Source organism: Mastomys coucha, unplaced genomic scaffold (assembly GCF_008632895.1).
Source record: "Mastomys coucha isolate ucsf_1 unplaced genomic scaffold, UCSF_Mcou_1 pScaffold9, whole genome shotgun sequence".
NCBI lineage: Eukaryota > Metazoa > Chordata > Mammalia > Rodentia > Muridae > Mastomys > Mastomys coucha.
In genome coordinates this window covers 17,573,125-17,594,804 of record NW_022196915.1, presented here as the reverse complement: position 1 = coordinate 17,594,804, position 21,680 = coordinate 17,573,125, and the positions used below count along the sequence as shown (strand labels likewise).

At 36.2% G+C, this 21,680-nt stretch overlaps 1 protein-coding gene across 43 annotated transcripts in view; it reads right to left on the bottom strand.

Annotated features, from left to right (window-relative positions):
- The window catches only part of Pbrm1 (polybromo 1), a 109,335-nt gene that overhangs the window by 73,554 nt on the left and 14,101 nt on the right, over window positions 1-21,680 (bottom strand). For 37 of the 43 annotated variants that reach the window (XM_031361834.1, XM_031361818.1, XM_031361815.1 and 34 more), the window contains 8 exons: window positions 19,029-19,172; window positions 15,451-15,567; window positions 12,550-12,618; window positions 10,861-10,959; window positions 7,340-7,425; window positions 6,604-6,699; window positions 5,569-5,660; window positions 1,549-1,762 (listed from right to left, as the gene is read on the bottom strand). In XM_031361834.1, the coding sequence (XP_031217694.1) occupies window positions 1,549-1,762; window positions 5,569-5,660; window positions 6,604-6,699; window positions 7,340-7,425; window positions 10,861-10,959; window positions 12,550-12,618; window positions 15,451-15,567; window positions 19,029-19,172 (917 nt within the window). The remainder of the gene's footprint in view (window positions 1-1,548; window positions 1,763-5,568; window positions 5,661-6,603; window positions 6,700-7,339; window positions 7,426-10,860; window positions 10,960-12,549; window positions 12,619-15,450; window positions 15,568-19,028; window positions 19,173-21,680) is intronic. The other 6 variants (XM_031361845.1, XM_031361816.1, XM_031361819.1 and 3 more) reach the window with 1 other exon arrangement.

Here is a 21,680-nt window from a genome sequence, read left to right as displayed (position 1 = left end):
AAAAAAACCCCAAAAAAAAACAAAACAGCTCTCAGATGGGCTTGATGCTCTTTGTACAAAACAGAGTCTCTGTTGGCTCCAACTCTATATGAATTTGGACATGAACTTCTTTGATTAGAATATATATGTGCTAACCATCAAAATAAAAAAAATGTACTAAGAACAACAGTAGGTAAAAACAGCTTCATCAAGTGAATCTACAGATCCCAAACTTTTTATTAGAATGGTACTGTCCAATCTGCATGTAAAGTTTTATTTTAAGTTTACTGAAGAGATATTCAGATTCTATGCAGTGCTTAAGGAAACATTACTGGATATACCAAAACCAATGAAGTACAAATTCAGTTCTCAAAGTGTTAGCTCATAAGCCTAACACTAGACTTTAAAATATGCTCTCAACTTATTCCTGACAACCGAAAAGGTGAAGATAGCAGTACTTGTTAAGAACACCCACAAAGAACAGAAAGTCTGGGCTGGTAGGATGAGTCGGTGGGTAAAAGCTTGTCCAAGTTTGACAACCTGCGTTCAATCCCCAGATCCAAAAGTTAAAGAAATGACTCCTGAAAGTTGTCCCCAGACCTCTATACAAGTTATGGTATGCATGAGACTGCATTCTACAACTATATGTACACATGCCACAAAACAGAATCCAAACTTGAAATCAACAACTTGTTCTATATCCACAGATATTTACCACACTTGTGTTACTCAATGGCAATGTGGTATTTGGGAAGGCTCGAGGAGGGAGGTGGAGGAATGAGGACACATGGGGATGGCAAACCCTAGTACAATGGAGAGTGCCATGAGGAGCCACTCTTTTTCTTTTCTTTTTTTTAGGTGGGGCTGGAGACTGAACCCAAAAGCATGCTAAATCACACAGTCCGTCTTCTCCTCTGTGCTGTCTGGGGAAGCTTCCGCCTCCCTTCCCTGTGCTAACAAATATTACTAGGACCATGCTAAATCACACAGCCATTAACATTGGATGAAATTTTATTTGTTTTTGAGACAGAGTTTCTCTGTATAGCTCTGGCTGTCCTAGAACTCACTCTGTAGACCAGGCTGGCCTTAAACTCAGAAATACACTTGCCTCTGCCTCCCAAGTGCTAAGATAAAAGGCATGCGCCACCACTGCCCTGGATGAAATTTTAAATCAAGTTTCTTACTTGCAATCATCACATTTCAAGAGCACAACATCTCACTAAGTGACTTATTACACAGGATGACACACATAGTATGAATGTTAGCCTTCATTTCTGCATAGTAAGGCAAATAAACTGATTTACTATATGCTAATAAGGAGGGCTTCGAAGCCAGCCAAGATTATACAAGGTTTTTTAAAAAGCTAAGTAAATATCAATGAATGATAGTGTAACCATGAAGGTGTTTTTATTTGTTTTTACTTTACTCAGTTATAAGACAGATAGTTAAATATTGAAGAAAACATTTTATATCAGTTCATGTCCTTATCTATTTCCAGAAGCTATAGGTATGTGCAGTCTCAACTACAAGAAGACACATCTATACTGAGTAATGTAGAGAAAGTCTTACCTGATTTGTTGAAGCGATATGGGCATTTTAATTTGCTGATAATAATCTGGGTATTTCTTCTTTGAAGGCAAATGGAAAAAAGGTTCGGCTATTAGCTGCCCTTGGTTATTCCGACAGCTCCTAACTGTGTCGTAAAGCTGATGAAAAGGATTTGAAACATCCATAAAAGAAGTGATGCTCTCTGCTTCAGATTCCCCTTCCTCATAACGTGCAGCTGAGAAGACAAAAACATATTTGCCAGGGGAATAAAGAAAAACAATCAACATCTCATTTTAATAATTCTTTTTTTTTTTTTTTTGGTTTTTCGAGTCAGGATTTCTCTATAGCCCTGGCTGTCCTGGAACTCACTCTGGCCTTGAACTCAGAAATCTGCCTGCCACTGCCTCCCAAGTGCTGGGATTAAAGGCGTGCACCACTACCACCTGGCTCATTTTAATAATTCTTAAAAAAGATGTTATGTGTATGAGTATTTTGCCTCCATCTATGCATGGGTGCCTGGTGCCCTCAGGTCAGAAGAGGGTACTGGATCCTCTTGGTCTGAAGTTACAAGTTGTGGGCTGCCTTGTGGGTGCTAGAAATAGAACCTGGGTCATCTACAAAAGTAGTAAGTGCTCGTAAACACTACGCCATCTCTCCATTCCAGAACCAACACTCTAAAGTTCTGTTTTCCTTTGTTTGCTTATAAATGGGTCCTACACTATGGCCCAAGCTAATCTACAACTCTCAGGAATCATCCTGCTTTAGTCTTCTGGGTGCTGGGATTATAAACAAGCTCAGTCATGCTCGGCTAAAAACAATTTTTACTTATTTATTTATTTAGTTTTTTTTTTTGAATAATGGTTTCACTGTATAGACTTGGTTGACGTCCAACTTACAGGAAAATCATCTACCTCCTAAAGTGCTAAGATTATGGGCACATACAACTATGCACAGCTTTGAAAATGATTTTAAAAGATTTCTAATTTTCCTTAAAGATATTGTTAAACATGATTAGAGTAGGTACTTGAGAGATGGCTCAGTTAAGAATGCTTGGTGCTGTTCCAGAGAATGTGAATTTGTTTCCCAGAACCCACACTAGGCAGTTGATAACCTTTATTACAGCTCCAGACGATCTCATTTCTGGTCTCCTTCATATGCATAGCACACACTCACTATACATTCACACAGACACATAAATAAAAAAATAAATCTAAAAAATATTTAATGTAATTGCATTTAGTAGAAAAATATCTAGAAATATTAAATTCAAAAGTTACACTCAGTTAAAGACTGAAAAATAGTTTATTTTTAAAATGTGTTTTCTTTAGATTTCCTGCTATGTTTAGCCAAAAGGAACAAGTAGTTATTCCAGAGATCTCAGAACTAATACAAAAGCATGAGGTTCATTGCTACAGCCAGGATCTGTAATCATACCCCACCCAATAGGCCCATGTGTTAAAAAGCTTCTTCTTTATAGTGGCACTATTTAGAGGTGTGAGAAACTAAATGTGTGGATTAGTGGGATTCTTGGGCATGGGGTGGGAGATGGTGATGCATCTGAAGGAAGGAATGAGACCTGTTTCTGTTTTCATTTCACTTATCCAACACTGGGTAAAAGGTTTTGCTCTACCACAGCTCCTAGTATGTATAATAAATACTGCCTTGTCACTAGACTAGGAGAAACAGGTCTAACTGATCAGAGACTAGAACTTCCAAAATTGTGAGCTAAACCAAAATATTTATAATTTGATTGTTTTGTTAGAAAAATGGAAGACCAACACATTTAGCACAGTATAAACTTAGATTAGGTTGACACTCTCAGACATAATTCAGCCTTAAGTATGACTTTGCCCCATTCATCTACAACATCAGAGGAACAATTCCTTAATGAGGAAGTATTCAGGTAGAAGCTAAGTCACAAAAATACCAGAACACAACAAATAAGGATTTTTATAGAAATTTAAAACCCATGCTTCTCATTTCTCAAAAGGTTTATTTACCTGTACACATACACACACCCAAAGCATGTGTATGCAGGTGCCTGAAGAATCTAGAAAAAGATTTCTCTTAAAGCTGAAGTTCATCTTAATTTCCTAATCCTTCTGCTTCTGTGCTCAAATTACAGAGTGCTCAAATTACATGTACCACCACAGCCAGTTTTATGAGGTACTGGGAATCAAAACAAGGGCTTATGCATGTATGGCCAATGCTGTACCAACTGAGCTACATGCCTGGTCCCCAGTAAGGTTTTTAAACTTTAATCTTTTCTTTATTAGTTGGTATCTTTCTTATAACATCAGAAAGATGTGGTGTATAATTCTGAAACATTCAAATTTACTGAAAAGTTATTTCAAGCTCAGTAGGTAAAGTCAATTTTGATAAATGTGAACTTGGGAGAAATATATATTTTCTAAGTACAGAATGTATACATCAAGCCTGCTATGTGTAATAAGCACTAGAATATATCAATGTTCCAATCCACAATACCTGGGAATGTTATCTATATCATAAAAAGAACTTTGCAAACTTTTGTAACAATCAATTTAAGAAAGTGAAAGTGGATTAAGTAGGCACTTAAAAATAATGACAAGGATGTGGGGCTGGAGAGATGGCTCAGTGAATAAAAGCACTGAGTGCTCTTGTAGAGGTCCTGAGTTCAATTCCCAGCAACCACATGGTGGCTCACAACCACCAGTAATGGGATCTGATGCTTTCTTCTGGTGTGTCTGAAGAGAGTAACAATGTACTCATATACATTAAATAAATAAACCTTTAAAAAAGTTAAAGGGAAAAGAAAGATAAGGACGCTACAATGAAAGTGTCGGGAAGGAAGGATAATAAATACCAAGGATAATATAAATGTGAACTTGGAAGAAGGGACCATGAACCAAGGGATACAAGTGGCCTCTAGAAGTCAGAAAAATCAAGGAATCGATTTTCCTGTATCTTTTTTTTTTTTCCAAGACTGTTTCTCTGTGTAGACCTGGCTGTCCTGGAACTCACTCTGTAGACCAGGCTGGCCTGGAACTCAGAAATCTGCCTGCCTCTGCCTCCCAAGTGCTGCGATTAAAGGCGTGTGCCACCACTGCCTGGCTGATTTTCCTCTATCTTAGTGGCCTACTCATCACCTTAACTTTAGATACCTGAGCTCCACAACTACAAGGAAATAAATTTATGTTGCTCTAAATCAGTAAAATTGTGGTAACTTGCTTCAACAATAGGAAACGAAATGTATTATTTTGTTTGTCTGTACAAGGGCTGAGGATGTTGCTCAGTGTTGGAGTTTTGTCTAGGATGAATGTAGCCCTGGGTTCAATGGCTAGTACACTGCTGGTACCAGAGTAAATCAATCCACAGCTCATTTAGTGATTGTGAGAGTGGTCCTTTAACTTCCAAAGACAGTATTTTCAAATTTCCCACAAAGATCCATCTGTTTTGTTGTTGTTTTTATTGTTGTTTTACATACTTTGAGCTCTTCTGTTCCACCTTCCCAAAGAAACGAACCTTTATCACTATGACATAACACTTTTATATGTCAATATCTGTACTTGAGAGTTCACTCTATCAGAAGTCAATACAGCTAGTTACTCTTTACTCTTTGGTGATTTATTTCTTTTTGGTTATTGTTTGCCTGATAAATATTTTTAAAAAATAAAGTTACTTTTATTTTATATGTGAGTGCTTTGCCTGCACCTAAGTATAGCATGTGCATGCAGCATTAGCCAGAAGAGGGTGCCAGGTCTCTTACAAAGGATTATTAGGTGCCATGTAGATTGTGGAAACTGAACCCATATTGTGGTTGAGCCATCTCTCTAGCCTCTTACCCGATATATATCATTATCTACTCTTTTATGTTCACCTTTCCTGTTTATCTACCCAATTATGCTCATTAACACAAAGTAATTTGCCTTTGACAATTTTACCTACCCAAAACTGCATCAAATGCAACAAAATAACATTTCTAAAAAAACTAACCAACTTCAAGACCAAAGTTGGTGCAATTTCCCTCAGCCAGAAGGACCACAATCTAAAAATGCTTACCAGCTAAAGCAGCATCCTCTTCACTCTCTGAGCCATACTGAAGTGCCATGGTAATTGCTGACAAGCGACCCCCTTGGACTGCTCTTTTATTACTACAAAGAAAAACAAGCAATTAGAAAACAGAATACTGTTATGATTTGCATACCTTCATGAAATACAAACAGTTAAAATGTGCTAATACAAGGAAAAATAATCCCTATTAACTGCCTCCTTAATTTGTAATATTCCTCACAGTCTCAGCAAAGAAAAGTGAGATTTTTGTTCTTCTCAAAAAACAAAAGTTGAGGCTAAAGAGATGGCTCAGCAGTTAAGAACACTAGCTGCCCATCCAGAGAACCTGAGTGTGATTCCTAGCACCTAAAGAGCAGCTCACAGTTATCTATAACTTCAGTGCCAATAGATCTGATGCCCTCTTCTGGCCTCCACTGGCACTGTACTCACATGGTGCACAGACATACATACAGGCAAAACATTCATATACATATAATAAAACTTTAAAAAAAAGAAAATGGTAACAGCGAGATAAGAGTAGACTACTACAATTTGTTTTTCACTTAAATGAAGTACATTACTCCATATTTTATGGAAAGTAAGGATTTCACTATTCTCTTCTAAAACACTCATATTTTACAGTAACAAGTTCTATTATAAATATAATATTTAGTATAAACAAGTATTTACTACCACATCTTACTTGTAACATTAAACACTACTTAATAATGCTTTAGTGTCATCTGTGAGGTGAGGAAAGGTCTACACAGAACCATAACTTACTTGTGGTTTTTGTGACAGGATCCTGCTATGTAACCCTTGTGGCCTTGAACTCACAACCTTCCTGCTACAGTTTTTCAAGTGCTGGAATTATGGGTCTATGTCACTATGCCCAGCTCTTGCCTCAGTCTTTTTAAGTAAAGTACTTAACACATCCTCCTTAAAAGCCTACAGATAATACTTTAAGATAGCCTCTGGCTAGCATGCCTATTGTCATAAGCATGAATCTTAAGTAGCTTTCAGACTACACCCTCTTACTCTCACCGGTAATACTTGCTAGTGGGGTTTCTTTCTTCACCAAGGCTGCTTTTATTGTGCGAAGGACCTGTCAGCCTGGCTGCAGCCAAATGTGAAGCAGTCCTATCCAAAGATAAAATAAAAATGAAATAAAATAAAATAAAATAAAAAACCTTACAACTGAATAGCTAAAAAATCAGAAGGCTGGGCAAAAAAAAAAAAAAAAAAAAAAAAAAAAAAAAAAGAAAAGAAAAAGAAAAACAACTATTTTCTGCTAAGAGAAGTAATAAACTAAGTTCTGTGTCAAGATCTGGGGACACTAAAGAAATGGGCAGGACTAGTCTTTATGAGCTATGTTTACCACAAAGTCAGAAGACACAATATTGAAACAAACATGAGAGCTGGAAGAAAGCTTTGAAAGCACTCAATATTCCCATTTCACTTAAGAGGAAATGGAATCCCAGAACTAAGACCTGTTCAAAGATAGTCCTAATGAAGGAAAGCCAGAATGAGACTTGAGATCTTCTGACTAAATATCCTACTGCAAACATAAATACACAGTATTATATATAATATACAATATATATGTCCATCATCTTTTCAAATAACTTTCTTCAGCTACAATGAAGCAGCTAAAAACACTTCTTTTGCTGTTTTCAGAATCATATATAAACTGTAAATTAATCTTATTTTCTATTGTATTAATTTTACTAGCTAAAAGCTCAGCAAATAGGCACAAGGATCTTAGATATCTTAAACTTACCTTATTCGAAGACTTGATTTAGTCATTTCATGATGTTCAATTTCTGCCTTTTTCATATAAAATATTTTTTTAATCGAATTGGCATCCTAGCAAGATAAAATTACTTTGCTTAGAAAAAGAATCAGAAGATGGCTCAGTGGGTAGAAGCACTTTTCACCAAGTCTGATGATCTGAGTTCCATCACTAAAACCCATATGGTGGACAGAGATATTGTCTTCTTACCTCCATATATTTAGGCCTACACACACTCAAAATGAATAAACAAAGTGGTGCAGGAAAAGAGTGAACACTATCCTGACTCATGCTGGCTTTCCTGTTATTCTTTCATTTGGAGCATATTTCTATTCATAATAGAATAAACCTGCATCCCTAAATACCTTCCCAGAAACTTCCAAATTATTTTCAAAAGTTATCACTAATTAAGTACAAGTTTAAAAGGCTGCTGGTTCTTTTATAATTTGGCAATTAAGGGGCACATTAGATTTAATGGCAAAATATAATGCATTCTATTTGTATATAATTATCTAAAATGCACACAAAGGCACTTGCTTCAATTAATAGCAACTTCTCTGATTGGTCCAAAGCTTCCTCTGCTTTAGACTGCTTTAACAGGCTAACTCTGAAGAGAAGTGCAGACTTGCGTTCTCAGGCGCTTACTCTCCTTTTCCTAAGCAACTATCTTTGTCATAATCCCCATAATATTAAAACTTTATTCTCAATAAATTCCAACTCTGCTTCATAAAAAATGAATAAAAAAAAAACTTAGTTCAAGAAAAATAATTTGAATAAAACTTTTTTTAAATTATACCAGCAAACAGCATTACATATCACTAAATTGTCCTTTCACAAACTAAGATTTTAAGGACTTCCTAATTCATTATCAATTCTCACTCAAATCTCCCTCTCCGCTCCCCCCCCCCAGGTTCTTTCTATATAGCTCTGGATTCTCTATATAGCATAGAATTCTCTATGTAGACTAAACTGGCTTTGAAGTCAAAGATTCCTTCTGCTTGTGCCCTTGGAGTGCTGGGATTAAAGGTGTGCACTACTACACCCAACTTTACCCAAATTTCTTAAAAAAAAAAAATGCAAAAGAAAAGCAGCCTGAGATTGGTAACTTGTAAACATGGCTTTACTACTCTCTCGACAGAGAAAGCCCTACAAAATCATACAAACCAAGAGGTTCAGATTTTATTTTAGAGATACCCATGAAGGGCTGGGGATATGGCTTAACAGTTAAGAGCACTGGATGTGCTTCCCAAGAACCTGGGTTTAATTCCCAGCACCCATGTGGCAGTTAGACCCAGTGTGTAACTCCAGTTCGAAAGGTTCCAATGTCCTCTTTGGACTCCCTAAGCATAGTAGGTACATGGTGTAAATACACTCAGGCAAAACACACATATAAAATAAAATAATAAAAGGAAGCAATGTTATAGCTACTACCTCCCTTACATAGCACACTTGGAGATGTGGAATGGGGGACACCTGTATATCCCCAGGCCATGGGGGATATACATATCTGAAAAGCCACTAAGTACCTGAAAGATGTAACTTTAAAGAAGCAATGTGTGGCATCCCAGCAGTATGATGGTGGAGCTAGTAGGTATGCCCAGGTCAAATAATGGGGCACAAGATGAATAACCCCCCCAAAAATGTTGAAGGTTTACTGCACATGCTTAAAAATAAGAGAGTAATGCTGAACTAAGAGTTCAGATATATAATCTGTAGACATTTAACAAATCCAGGTAAACAAAGCACCCCAGATGTGTGGCTGGATTTACAGAGACTAGAGAATGCCTGTGGAGGACTAGCCCATGCCTGAGCTTTCCCTGCCACAGCGAGATCCTCAATGCAAAGAACCAAACTATTCCTAAGCAGAGGAGGCTGCACAGAAGAAAAAGATATTCCAGACAAAATTAAAACATATGGTATAGGAGTAAGTTCAGTACCAAATAAGTGCAAATAAAAGTTTATATTAAGTACCAACAACAATTTTCAGTATTTTGGCCTGTATTCAGAAAATTTAATGATTTTACTAGCAAAAGACTTTGAGTACCCTTTCCTCAATTCTCAATGATTAATCAAAGACATTTCTACAATCAATTAGTCATTATTAGACTAGAAAGTTTTAAGCGACAACTGCAAAGGAATCAGTTCTTTTATATTATATACATTTCAAAGGATGCTTTTTGTATTTACTAAGTTTAAAGACTAAATACAAAAAACTAAATGCTTAAATGAACAGAAGACAAGAATACAGGAATAAACCTTTGTTATCTATGGTTAATTGATTTTCAATAAGGATGACAATGAAGAAAAACTAACTTTTAAAGAAGTGGGATAACAACCCATGTAAAATAATGTATTTGGATTACTACTTAACATATAAAAAAAACGAATTCAACTTAGATTCAAGATCTAAATGTAAGACCCAAAACTATAAAATTCTTAGAAGAAAATATAGTGAAAATATTTTTGACCTTGGATTATGTAATAATTTTCTTGCTATGATAGCTAAAAAATCTAAGCAAAAAAAGAAAAAAGTAGATAAAGGTAGAAAGAAGTAGAATTCTTCAAAATTAATAAAACAATGTCAAAATAAATTACTGTGAAGCAAGAAGACAAGAGAATGGAAGAATGTATTTAAAATCAGCTGGTAAGGATATGATAACCACAGTATATAAATGGCTATTAAATGACAATGAAAAGAAAAGTAACCTAATTTCAAAATGGGCAAAGGGTCAAAATAGACATCTCACCAAAGAGACAACATCATATACAAATAGCCACTATGTACATAAAAAGATGTTCAATGTTATTAACTATATTAATGAAGAGCAAATCAAAACTTTAACATACTGTGACATTTGTAGAATGGCCGTAATAAAAGCAAAACTGAAAAGCAGGTGTTTGGTGACAGGAAGACAAACTGCAGTATTTGTAGACTGCAGGTGGGAATGTAAAATAGTATGGTTACTCTGGAAGATTCTGCCAATTCCTCAGGAGGATAAATACATAGTTAATGTATGCCAAAGCAATTATATTCCTAAGTATGTACTCAAGAAATATGAAAATGTATGCTCACAAAAGAAGGTTCCTAATAATATGTTCATAAGAGCTAAAAATGGAAACAACTAAAATGTGTAATAAGTGATTTAAAAAACACATGGTGTCATCCTTGAGCTATGCTATTAATGAGAAGAAAAAAAGAAGACTAAGTACACACAAATTTTAAAATAGTATGCTATGCAAAAGAATCAGTCACAAAGGAATCTGTTATATGAAATTTATATCCAATTTCCAGAATAGACAAATGTGTAGAGACAAAAAAGTAGATGCACATTGTCTAGGGTTTAGGAAGTTGTAGGGAAATGAAAGTGATTGGTGTAATGGCTACACAACTCTGTAAATACTAAGCCACGAACTTCTAGTTTAATGGATGGAATTTAAGGTTATAACAAACACTGGCCCTAAGTTAGTTCCTATATTCATTGATGAAAATAGCAACAACAAAAACTAACCTTGAATACTTGAGATCCAGGCTCATTATATGTTTTGGCATTTTTTGCTAGAAGATCTATATCTTTGGCCATTGCGTGTATACTTTTGTAGCTTCCATTCTATAGTAAACAACAACAAAAATAGCAATTCTTCTTAGTAAGAGTTAATCAATACAACTGTTAAAGAAAAAGACTAAGCATTTTTAAGTTGTCATTATAGTTCAAAATATAACTGGGAAGTACACTTATGAACAACACTTAAAGTTATTTTTCTTTTTACAGACTGTTACTAGTACTTATTTACAGGTATATTTTGTGATACATTAAAGAAAACAGAATCTAGTATTATTTTCATAAAAGCAACTTGCAATTTAAAAAAATCAAGTAAGGTAAGTTTTATTTAGCCAGACACGAAGTGCTCCATGGATTTCCATTCATTAAAGTAGACTTAATAGAGTAAAGTACCACTTACTCTATTTACAAGACCACTGAGGCCAAGTGCAAACCTAGTTCTACTATGTGTCTGAGCACACACATTAAAGCTCATCCAGTCCAAAATAATGAAAGGACACTCATATAGTTGCTTCAAGTTTACAAAGGAAAGGAACATATATACCAACTACAAAGTACATATGACTAATGACTGGTACTCAGAAATAAACAGGGTAAGTTCTAAGAAATGGAGAAATGAGATTAAGTGCAGTGGAGAATGAGAAAGAGTAGCCTATATATATATAGCACAGGCTGCCCAGACAAGGAAAAGACAAATGAGGCAGAACTGAGACAGCCAGGCAAAGAATAGCTAGTAAGCAAGCCAATATCTGAACATCCATCTTATTTGGAAGGACTCTAAGAGGTGGTGGGGTGGGGCTATGAGACTGCACATTGGCAGATTGCTGCTTTGCCAACACTTTAGCTGCAAGGCAAAGGAAAGTAACCATGGGCCAGCTAATTCACAATTTAGATCTCCAGTGACTAAAGTTAAGGATGCCAGGATTCATCTCTACTTCTGTGAAGGAGGAGCCTAACAGCAGGGCAGAAAGCTACCCTGGTTAACAAACAACAGTAGATGCTAGGCAGTGGTGGCGCACGCCTTTAATCCCAGCACTTGGGAGGCAGAGGCAGCAGGATTTCTGAGTTCGAGGCTAGCCTGGTATACAGAGTGAGTTCCAGGACAGCCAGAGCTGTACAGAGAAACCCTGTCTTGAAAAACAAAAACAAACAAACAAACAAACAAAAACCAAACCAAACCAAAACAAACAGCAGTAGAAATGGCAGTATTACCACAGAGATGATTGTACATAATCTCAAGTATTTCACCACAACTCTTGAGTTCTGCCTGTTTTCTAGGGAGTATTTAGAAAGAAAGGAAACACATAGACCAGGTAAAGAACACATAAACAAGTGCCTATTTTCATTAACCTTATGTTCAAATAACCTAAGCAGCTTTCATTCTAAGATATCCTAAAGATATTTATTGTCAATGTGCGTTCACAATCAGAAATGTCTATTCCCAGTCCCACTTATGTAGCTACTTATTAATTTTTTTCAGCAAGAAAGTGAACTGAACCTAGGACCTTAAACTTAAGCTATACTCTTATCCTAAAAGACAATTAAAAAACTACAACTAGAAGAAAAGAACTATCTACTATTTTACTTCTAGAGTCAATCTGCTCTAAACCACATGATTATAGATGACCACCTTCATACCTGTATCCTCTGAGCAATGGTCTTGAGATCTATAGGTTCCTTAATTATTGCATAATAGTCTGGATATTGCTGGAAGACAAAAGGAGGTATAAGCTGAAGTACCCAGTTAGAAGGTCAGCCTGTCTTCAACCAGCAGATTGAGAAACTTTATGAAATCCATTGCCAAAGCATATTGCTATATTCAAAACAAAAAGAATGTGATTTTTCTTTTCTTTTTGAGGGAAAAGAAGAGACAGGGTCTCAATATGCAATTCAAGCCAGCTTTAAACTTAAAAAATATATTCATTTTAAATCCCAATATCACCCCCTTCCCACACCCCTTCATGTATATCCTCCCTCAATTCCCCCTTTCCCTTCTCCTCTGAGAAGAGGGAGCCCCCTTTGGGTATCTCCTCCCACCCCTGCACATCAAGTCACTGCAGAACTCTACTTGCAGATGCATCCTCTCCCACTGAGGACTGACAAGGCAGCAGAGTTAGGGGTATGGGATCCACAGGCAGACAATAGTTTCAGAATAGCCCCTGATCCAGTTGTCAGGGGACCTGCATGAAGACCAAGCTGCACATCTGATACATATGTGTGTGTAGGGGTAGGAATGGTGGGGTGGGAGGGTGACTCAGTTCAGCCCGTGCTTGCTCTTTGGTTAATGGTTCAGCCTCTGGGAACATCCAGGTTAGTTGACTGTTTAGCTTCACACTGTTAAAATTCTTCTGCCTCAGCTTCCCACTTGGCTAGAATTTTAGGAACACACCATTTGACACAGTTCTTTAGGTCAGGGTGAACCCAAGCTTTTCATATCTGCAACACAACACTGGCATCTACAAAACGCGTATTTGACAACCACAAGATTCGAATTTGCACACACACACACACACACACACACACGCCCCTCATAATACTGTAAAAGCATTTACAATTCTGTGTTAGAACACAGGTGGGACTTATCTGTGGAATCCACCTGATCTGAGCTCATATCAAGAAACAGACACACTGGAAAATGCCCTCGCAGCCTTCAGGATGCCCTCAGATTCACTACTCTTTGGCTCTCCTATAAATTTTGTTTCTTAAAGTAAATAAGTTGAGCAAAAACCCAAAGTGGTTTTGTTAGCTTTTAAAATTTTTATAACATTTTAAAATTAAAATATTATTACATCATTTGCTACCTTCCCTTTCTTCCCTCTAGTCCTTCCCATGAACCCCCTTACCCTGCTTTGCTCTCTTAAATTTATGGCCCCTAATTCCATAATTATTACGTGTGTATGAGAGTGTGTGAGTGTTATGTGTGTATTCTTAAATATAGAACTGCAACCTGCTCAGTTTATATGTTATGTGTAAGTATCAAGACTTGGTAGTGGGAAACCAGTTTGGGGGTTCTTCCCAGGGAAAGACTATTTCTCCTGCTCTCCAAATTTCTTAGTTGCCTTAGTTCTCTGACTAGGGTTGAAGACCTATGGGATTTTCCCCCTCTAAGTTAGCATGTTCATTGATGATGGATGTCCTTGCTTCCCTGACATTTCTGTAAGACACAATCTCATAGTAAACTTCTGTTCCTCTTGCTCTTTCTACCATCTCTTCAACTATGATGCCTAAGTAATTTTTGTTCTTATAGACACAGAATGAAAATAAAGTTAAGATTTAAACCAACAATATCGGAGTTCATGTATAGCCAGAGGTCACCATGAGTTATCTCACTTTATGAGACAGGGTCTCACATTAAACCTGAAACTTGCCAATTTGCCTAGACTGGGTGAACAGCAAGCCCTAAGATCCTCTTACCTTTGTTAGCTCAGTGCTGGGATTATAGGAGCACAACCATATACAGCTTTTTATAAGGTGCTAAAATCCTACCACAGGTCCTCAAATCTGTATGTCAAATACTTTACTGACTGAGTCATCTTCCCAGTACCAAAAGCTGAGGTACACATAAAGGCAAAACACTCATACACATGAGAAGAAAAGCCTTAAAAATTTTAATAGAAATTATCTATCACTGTGGAGTAAGTGCTAAAAAGAATTCTTCTTAAAGTATACTGTCAGGCCGGGCAGTGGTGATGAATGCCTTTAATCTCAGCACTTGGGAGGCAGTGGCAGGTGGATTTCTGAGTTTGAGGCCAGCCTGGTCTACAGAGTGAGTTCCAGGACAGCCAAAGTTACACAGAGAAACTCTGTCTCAAAAAACCAAAAAAAAAAAAAAAAAAAAAAAAAAAAAAAAAAAAGAAAGAAAAGAAAAGAAAAGAAAAAAAATTTGTATACTGTTAGAAAGAACTAAAAGAATGTTATGGTCATAGACGTCTTTGCAGTGTGAGAAGCTATAATGAAATCATACTTGTATTCCTATTAATCCTCTCTTATATCTGAAGCCATATAAGGCCCTGATACCTTAAGAGTCTCACTTATCTAGAAAATCTCTTCTGCCTTTGGATGGAAGAATACTTAATCTGTCCATCACCAAGAAAAAAGTAAACTGAAAGGAGGAAGAATATATGTGTCTTCCTCTTATCCTATCTTTTGAACAGAGACATACACATTAATAATCTTTTTTTAAAAGCCAACCTTTGGGGATTAGGCAGATAGCTCAGCAGTAAAGAGTACCTGATGCTCTTGCAGAGAACTGAGAATCCAATCTCTAACTTCCTCTCCTAACTTCCACAGGCACCAGGTACTCATATGGCACAGATACATACACACAGACAGGCAAACACTTATTTTAAAAAGCCACCTTCTAATCAAGTAAAATAACAGACTATGTCCTTTATGCTTTCTGCTGAGGCCATGAAGAGTACCACTTGGCTACCTATAACACTGTCCCTTTAATCTTACTTATAACTAATAAAGTTCTTCAAGTATTTAAAATTAAAATTTTTAATTCATTTTTCATTGAGCACATCACATATCACTTACCACTTTGGAAGGCAGTTTCTGAAAAAGTTCACTGATGAGCCGTCCTGATGGATTTGTGGCTACAACTATGGCTTCAAGAAGCTGTTCCAGGATTTCCTTCAGGTAACCTGGAGAAGACTAGCAGGCAAAGAGGTGAAGAAAGAAAAACAAATCCATAAATAAGTGCCAAGTATTAAATAGTTTTTAATATTACAGAGCTAATTCAAAAGAACAACTACTTAGCAGTATTTATCCTAAGTTCAAGTTTCAAGAGCACCTTGCTTGTTAATTGAGAACTACATGAAATTAGTGAAGTTCTTGTAATATTTCTGTAATTAAGTCTCTTAGATCAGGTCCTATAACGAATCTTAATTTTGTAATAAATGCTATAAAAGTATCATATATGTATATGTGGAAGTCTATATCCCTTTGGGATCTGAGCAACTGAGCCATATATACTTATATATGAATATGTGTATGTGCATACCCCCCCCACACTTTACTATATTAGTTCTTCATAGCTCTTCATAGCTCTTCAAATTAGGTAAAAACTAAATGGAGATTATATACACTCATATACAACATTTCTTTTCTTCAGAACTAGCAACTTGAGTTTAGTCTCACCTAATTAAGTCATTGTTCCAATACAAGAAATTATGTGCCCCAAACAGTACTTGATAAAAGGTCCATGTTTGTAGCAAATTTCTACAGTGAGCAACAGGACTATCTCAAACCAAAATTTATAGTAAATAGAACTTCAAATTCAACTCATACTTTTGTGCAAAAGAAATTAAGATTAGGGGGCTGGAGAGATGGCTCAGCGGTTAAGAGCACTGGCTGCTCTTCCAAAGGGCCTGAGTTTAATTCCCAGTAACCACATGGTGGCTCACAACCATCTGTAATGGGATCTGGTGCCCTCTTCTGGCCTACAGGTGCACATGCAGGCAGGATGCTATATACATAATAATAACAAAAAAAAAGAGAGATTAAGATTAATGGTTATTTAGGACTTACCCATGCACTGGTATTTTCACATTTATTTTTAATGTAGTCTCAAGTTTTCAACTCCATGCTTCTTTCTTTCCAACCCAGCCCCACTACTCTACAAACATTTTGCAGGTGACATTAAAAGGATACATGAATATATTTATTCCAGGAATTGATAAACTAATAAGAAAAGAATTCTTGATTTAAAAGTTTCAAGATTAGACATTTAGCTCAATTGGTAATGTGTCTACCTAAAATACAAGAAGCCCTAAGTTTGATTCTAAGGACCCTATACACTGGACTGGAGGTAGTGAAGGGGGTTAAGATATGATGATAAAAAGGGGGCTGAAGATGATCAAAATATATTATATAAATCAATGCTAATAAGAATGTGAAATGTTTTTTTTAAACTAGAAGTCAGGCTGGCTATGATGGTTTGTATAAGTCAGGCCGTGATGGTTTGTATATGTTCGGCCAAAAGAGTGGCACTATTAGGAGGTATAACCTTGTTTGAGTAGGTGTGTCACTGTGGATGTGGGCTTTAATACTCTAATCCTAGCTGCCTGGAAGTCAGTATTCTGCTAGCAGCTTTCAGATGAAGATGTAGAACTTTCATCTCATCCTGAACCATGCCTGCCTGGATGCTGCCATGTTCCCACCTTGATGAAAATAGACTGAAGCTCTAAGCCTATAAACTACCTCCAATTAAATTTTGTCCTTGTATGAGTTGCCTTCGTCATGGTGTCTGTTCACAGTAGTAAACCCTAAGACACAGGCTAAACAAGAACATAATTTAAATTATATGATAATATATCCTAGAAGGCTTTACAAACTATCTTTGGAAAATTATACATACAATAACATCAAATATTCTATATTGTTCTTTTAATTCATTTTTTAAAATTTATTTTTATTTTATGTACATTGATGCTTTCTGCCTGCAAGTATGTCTGTGCAAGGGTATTAGGTCTTGGAGTTACAGTGTGGCCCACCATGTAGGTGCAGGGAACTGAACCTGGGACTCTGGAAGCAGTCAGTGCTCTTAACCTCTTAGCCATCTCTCTAGCCCCCAAATAATCTATATTCTAACTAAAATTTTATAGCAAAGCAAAATAAAATATAACATTTTATCTTAAATAAAAACTAGGAGCTTGAAAATGCCCTCCCCTTTCAAAAAAAAAAAAAAGCTTACAGGTAATAAAAGAATCTTAAAAGACATAAATATGAATATGTAAGATTTCTCTATGTTTCATCAATTATGCAAATGAGATAAATGGATAAAGATAGGCAAGCCCTTTGTTGGGAAGAATTTCAGCAGGAAAGGTTGAGAAATGAGAAATGGTAATGCAGAGTCATAATAAAACAACCTAAAATTCATTGATTACATGTATGAAAGTATAAGAAATAAAAGGCCACGTCCTAAATTTTATTTTTTGGCTAAAGCTATTGAAAAGGCTGGGGAGATCAGCAAGCAATATTCTGCTAGTTATTTCTCCTTTATTTGCCTCCTTGGGTACCAAGAACATGCATGACATACATGGAGGTACACACATTGTTTACATTTATTTCTAGGGGCTGGATAGAGGGTTCAGGAGTTAAGAGCACCGGATGCTTTTTCAGAGGACCCAGGTTCAATTCTTAGCATCCACACGACAGCTCATAACTGTCTGTAGCTTCAGTTCCAGGGGATTTAACATCATCACACAGACAGACATACATAGAACACCAATACATGGAAAAATTTTTTAAAAAATCATTTCAAAAATAAATTTTGTTTTTAAGCACAGGTAAGAGCAAGTGAAAAATCCCAGAGTTCAGAAACCACCTGGCATGTCCTAGGATCAAGCAGTAGATACCTAGTGCAGTACTAAAGTATTCCTGACAGCTGCTTATAGAGCTTTTATCCTGGTACCTCTAGTAAGCCCAACTAATTCCTTTAAAGGTATTGATGAAGCACACACAGAGTGTAACAATTTTTCTATACTTTCACCTTTTTGTCCCCATCCTCTTTTTCAAATACTGGCCAAAAGACTAAGCATGTTTTCCTGAGCACTTTGAGCTTTCTCACTTTCTTTGAAGTCCCTCTCCCCTTATGCCATGCAGCTGTCTTTCAACCTCCACCGCAAAATGAATGCCTTTCTTTCTTCTCCTCCTCCCTTCTCCTAGTACCTGCCAAGATTTTCAGCTTGCCTGCCTTTTTGTTTTTCCTCTCTAGTTCTAACTGTCCTCTAGCTTAAGAAAACAAAGCATTCCTAACTAAGGTGAATCAACTGGCTCTCTGAAATTTTAATCTCAACACTGCCTACCTACTATTATACATTGATAATCTAGCACTATTGGACTGAACTAGCCCTTGATAATATCATGGCTTTTAAAATTGAACAGAAAATATGCACTAATATAAAAACCCATGGAAACATCCATGAGCAGCATTGAGTAACACTGTCCAGGATGTTTAAGATGATGTGAAACTGGAGTGTGGTTCTCCAGTTTAATGTTCACTTATGCTCTCAAGGACTAAGACAATGGCTTCCCACAATAGCCTAGAAGAATCAACACAGTGTTCCCTCCTCCTTTCCAAGGTACTCATGCTGCTGTGTGCTCATACTTACGCCTTCAGTCAATGTTCCTTGATTGTCTTGCCCATCTTCGTCATCATCTTCATCGTCTGCTTCTCCTTTCTGAACAAACTCATTTCTTGTTCGAAGGTACAAATCCCAGAGTTTACAAGCAGCTTTATACTCAGGGGAATCTGGCTATACATTAGCAAAGAGAAAGGAACATTTACTTTTATTGACAATTCAATTCCTAATTTTAAATCATCCTGTTTAATAGAGAACTGCTATTTTAAGAGACAAATCTGAAAATATAATTATTATAGTTATTTAAAAATTCTTATTTAGAAGATATGCACAACTTAATCCATTTTGTTTTAAAAAAGAAAAAAACTGACTTCATTTTAAAGGCATTCTGAAATAAATTTACAGAAACACTTGAGGCAGTAGACAAATTATTTGCTAACTTAAAATTATAAAAATTCCAATACATAGACCTATTATAAAAGATAAAACTGGTGAAATTATTTCTACTAGACTAACAGCAAACGTCAAAAAACTGAAAGAATCAAACTACCTAAAAAACAATACCTAAATACACAAAAGCAGAGAAAGTTCTCAAAGAAGCAAAGACATGAAGAAAGTCTAGTGAAATAGTTGTGGTGGTATGAATGAAAATGGCCCAATGGCTCAGAGGGAGTAGAAATATTGGGAGGCCTGGCCTTGTTAGAAGAAGTTATCACTGACAGAGGGCTTTGAGGTTTCAGATGCTCAAGTCAGGGCCAATGTCTCAGTCTCTTCCTGCTGATACAGATATACATCAGTTATGTCTTCAGCACCACATCTACCTGTATGCTGCTATGCTTCCTACTGCTACGATGATGAGCCAAACATCTGAAGTATAAGCCAGCCCCTAAATGATTTCCTTTATAAGAGTTGCCCTGAGCGGGGCAGTGGTGGCACAAAAATATTGCTATGAGTATGAAGCCAGCTCAGGTTACATAATGAGCACCAGGAAAGTCAACGCTACATAGAGAGACTATCTCAAAACAACAACAAAGTTGTAAATTTGTGTGAAAAAAATTATGTAAAATAATATTCATTTCTGGAATTCAAATTCTGTCACAAAAGTACTAGGCAGCATGAATAAGTAGAGGTGCTCAGAGTATAATTACTATGTGGTCTTCATACTGACTGCAAGTAGTAGTTATATAATAATTAGCTTCTTATTTTGACAAGTTAACTATTGATCTTAAGATTTCTTGAGGCTGGAGATATACCTGTAGTATACTATTTACTAGGCATACTGAAACCCTGAGGTTCAATACCCACGATTTTTTTTTTTTTTTAAATTTCAAGAGAGGGTATCTCTGTTAGTCTTGGCTGTTCTAGAACTTGCTCTGTGGACCAGGCTGTTCTGGAATTCACAGATATCCACCTGTCTCTGCCCTCAGAGTACTGAGATTAAAGGCAAGTGCCATCACCACCTGGCTTTTTTTTTTTTTAAGTAGAAAAGAAAAAGGGTCTTTGTCTAAGACTTTAGAAATATTAAAATTTAGGGAAAATATGTCAAAACTAAAACCAAAAGGTAAGTAGATTTTGTTTTGTTTTGTTTTTCTTTTTGGTTTTTCGAGACAGGGTTTCTCTGTGTATCCCTGGTTGTCCTGGTACTCTGTAGACCAGGCTGGCCTCAAACTCAGAAATCCACCTGTCTCTGACTCCCAAGTGCTGGGATTAAAGGCATGCACCACCACTGTCCGGCAGATTTTTAAAAAGTTAACAAAATCTATTAAAAAGCAAGAAAAGTAAAAGTTGAAATTTGATGGTAAGAATATATTCAAACACAATGTTAATTACTGAACCTAAAAAAATGGGTGAAAGAATAAAAAGTATGAGTACTGCAGTTTTAGTACCATTCTGAGCTACATAGTAACTTAAATTCATCTATCCTCCATAGGCAACACATGGAGGCAAACATTCATACACAAAAAAATAAAAGCAATTTTAAAAACTAGAAAACTACAGGTATGTGCCACCACATTCTGTCTCTATAAAGTTTTTAAGAGAAAATGCAAAAGTATTTTGTTTTACAACATTCAAAGAAAAGGAATTTCTAAACCAAGACACATAAAAGTATAAACTAAAAAAAAAAAAAAAAAAAATCAGATTCTTTTTTGAGACAAGGTCATTTTTGATCCTTGGCTGGCCTAGAACTCTATATATAGACTGAGTTGACCAAATTTCCACCAGCCTCTTGGGCACTGAGATTAAAGGTGTGTACCACTATGCCTTCCAAGAATGATATATTTTATTACATAAAAATTAAAGCTTATGCTCATCAAGCAGGCTACAAAAACTGGAGGCTGGGGTTGCTGTTCAATAGTAGAGTAACTGTTTTAGTAGGTTCAATCCCTGCATTTAAAGAGAAAGTTTAAAACACATTAAAAAAATATTTTAAAAGTTCAAATATTTAAAATATTTGAAACATAATTTTAAAAAGGATTAATATTCAAGATATATTTTTTAATTTCTATAATATAAAAATACCAAAACAATAAAAGAAAAATGGGCAAAATATCTGATCAGTTTATGAAAGAAACAAAGCAAAAACAGCCTAAAAAAAAAATAAAACCTGCCAGGTGGTGGTGGCGCACGCCTTTAATCCCAGCACTTGGGAGGCAGAGGCAGGCGGACTTCTGAGTTCGAGGC